A 1,347-nucleotide genomic window follows, 5' to 3' on the forward strand; every position below is an offset into this window, starting at 1 on the left:
CGGGTAACCCCGAGGGAGACATTTCCTAGCGGGGCCATAAATGTTTCATCCCTGGAGACTGGTGGGGTGGGGAAAGCAGCAGCGGTGCCAAGAGGGTGGTGTTCTGCTGCTGTTTGCCTCTGGGGAGGAGGCGGGATGCTCCATTTCTTTGCAGGATTCTGGGGATGTGCCACAGGCTGGAGGCGGGTGATGCTTCTTTCCTTGGCGGTACTGAGGTTGGGGCTCAGTACTTCACGCCCGAAGATTTCACCGTTGTGGTGGTGACACATCTCCGGACCGAGGATGCTCCCGCAGGAATGAAGGTGCCACCTCCAGAGCCACACATCCTCCCACTCCCAGAGGAGAAGCCCCCATTATACACTCCTCCTCCCACCCCACAGCTGCCCCCGATGATGCTTCCTCCTCCGACTGTGCATACTCCTCCTCCCATGCCACTGCCGGCACCAAAGCCTCCAGCTCTGCCTCCAGCAATGGTGGTTCTGCCGACCACAGCTGCAAGAGAAAGAGAGGATCACTGTGTGCCAAGGAGCAGCCTGGGAATTCCAGCAAAGCATGGGAGAAATCACTGTGCAAGGAGGATGCACGGCTACTTACACACATTGACGTTGGACGGGTTGTCTCCGCAGAGCCTACGAAGGGAGAAGAACATAAGATATCAGTGCAATACAACACAGCTCTTCAGGTCAGTGCAGTTGCCAACATGATTCATTGAGTTCCTGTTTCTCTTAATGCCCATCAGTAACACCGGGACACAGTCACTGTGAACACCTCATTTATATTGTAACCATAAACACATGGGGAAAAATTAGAGTAAATGTGTTCCCAATTCTATGGACAGAGAGATTATGAACACTCAGCCCATCATAAGGAAAGGCACAACCTTGGCCAGGGGAGGTCAGTGTCAAGACTCACCTGTTCTCCTCTCCCTCCAGCAGCTTCCTGTACATGGCAATCTCCACATCCAGGGCAATCTTGATGTTCAGCAGCTCCTGGTATTCCTTCAGCAGGCGAGCCAGCTCCTCCTTGTCCTTGCTCAAGGCACATTCCAGCTCCTCCAATTTCCTCCTAGCATCCTTCAGGGCCATCTCACCCCTCTCCTCCGCCTCAGCAATAGCTGCCTGCAGTTGCTGGTTCTGAGGAAGGAGAAGGGCACTCCCTCAGATCACATTTTGTCCCCTACCACCAGTCCTCAAACCCAGACTGGAGGGGTCAAGAATGAAAGGAAATGTTCCACAAAGTCAGTATTGGCAGCTGAAGAATACAGTTTTGTCCCACTGTCTACAGTCAACATTTGAGCCTGATGCAGGCAAACAATGAGACACCACACATCCCTACCTGCTTCTTCAC

The 1,347-nt window shown here is 53.2% G+C and overlaps 1 protein-coding gene across 1 annotated transcript in view; it reads right to left on the bottom strand.

The window, feature by feature from the left end:
- Positions 1 to 223: 223 nt before the first annotated feature.
- The window catches only part of LOC122188995 (keratin, type II cytoskeletal 2 epidermal-like), a 3,243-nt gene continuing 2,119 nt past the window's right edge, over positions 224 to 1,347 (bottom strand). The window contains 4 exon segments of the mRNA XM_042887751.1: positions 224 to 492; positions 595 to 629; positions 913 to 1,278; positions 1,313 to 1,347. The exon segment at positions 1,313 to 1,347 is cut by the window's right edge and continues 171 nt beyond it. Of these exon segments, the coding sequence (XP_042743685.1) occupies positions 224 to 492; positions 595 to 629; positions 913 to 1,278; positions 1,313 to 1,347 (705 nt within the window).

The sequence above is a fragment of the Lagopus leucura genome, unplaced genomic scaffold (genome assembly GCF_019238085.1).
Source record: "Lagopus leucura isolate 7727_CA_CO unplaced genomic scaffold, USGS_WTPT01 Super-Scaffold_100110, whole genome shotgun sequence".
Lineage (NCBI taxonomy): Eukaryota > Metazoa > Chordata > Aves > Galliformes > Phasianidae > Lagopus > Lagopus leucura.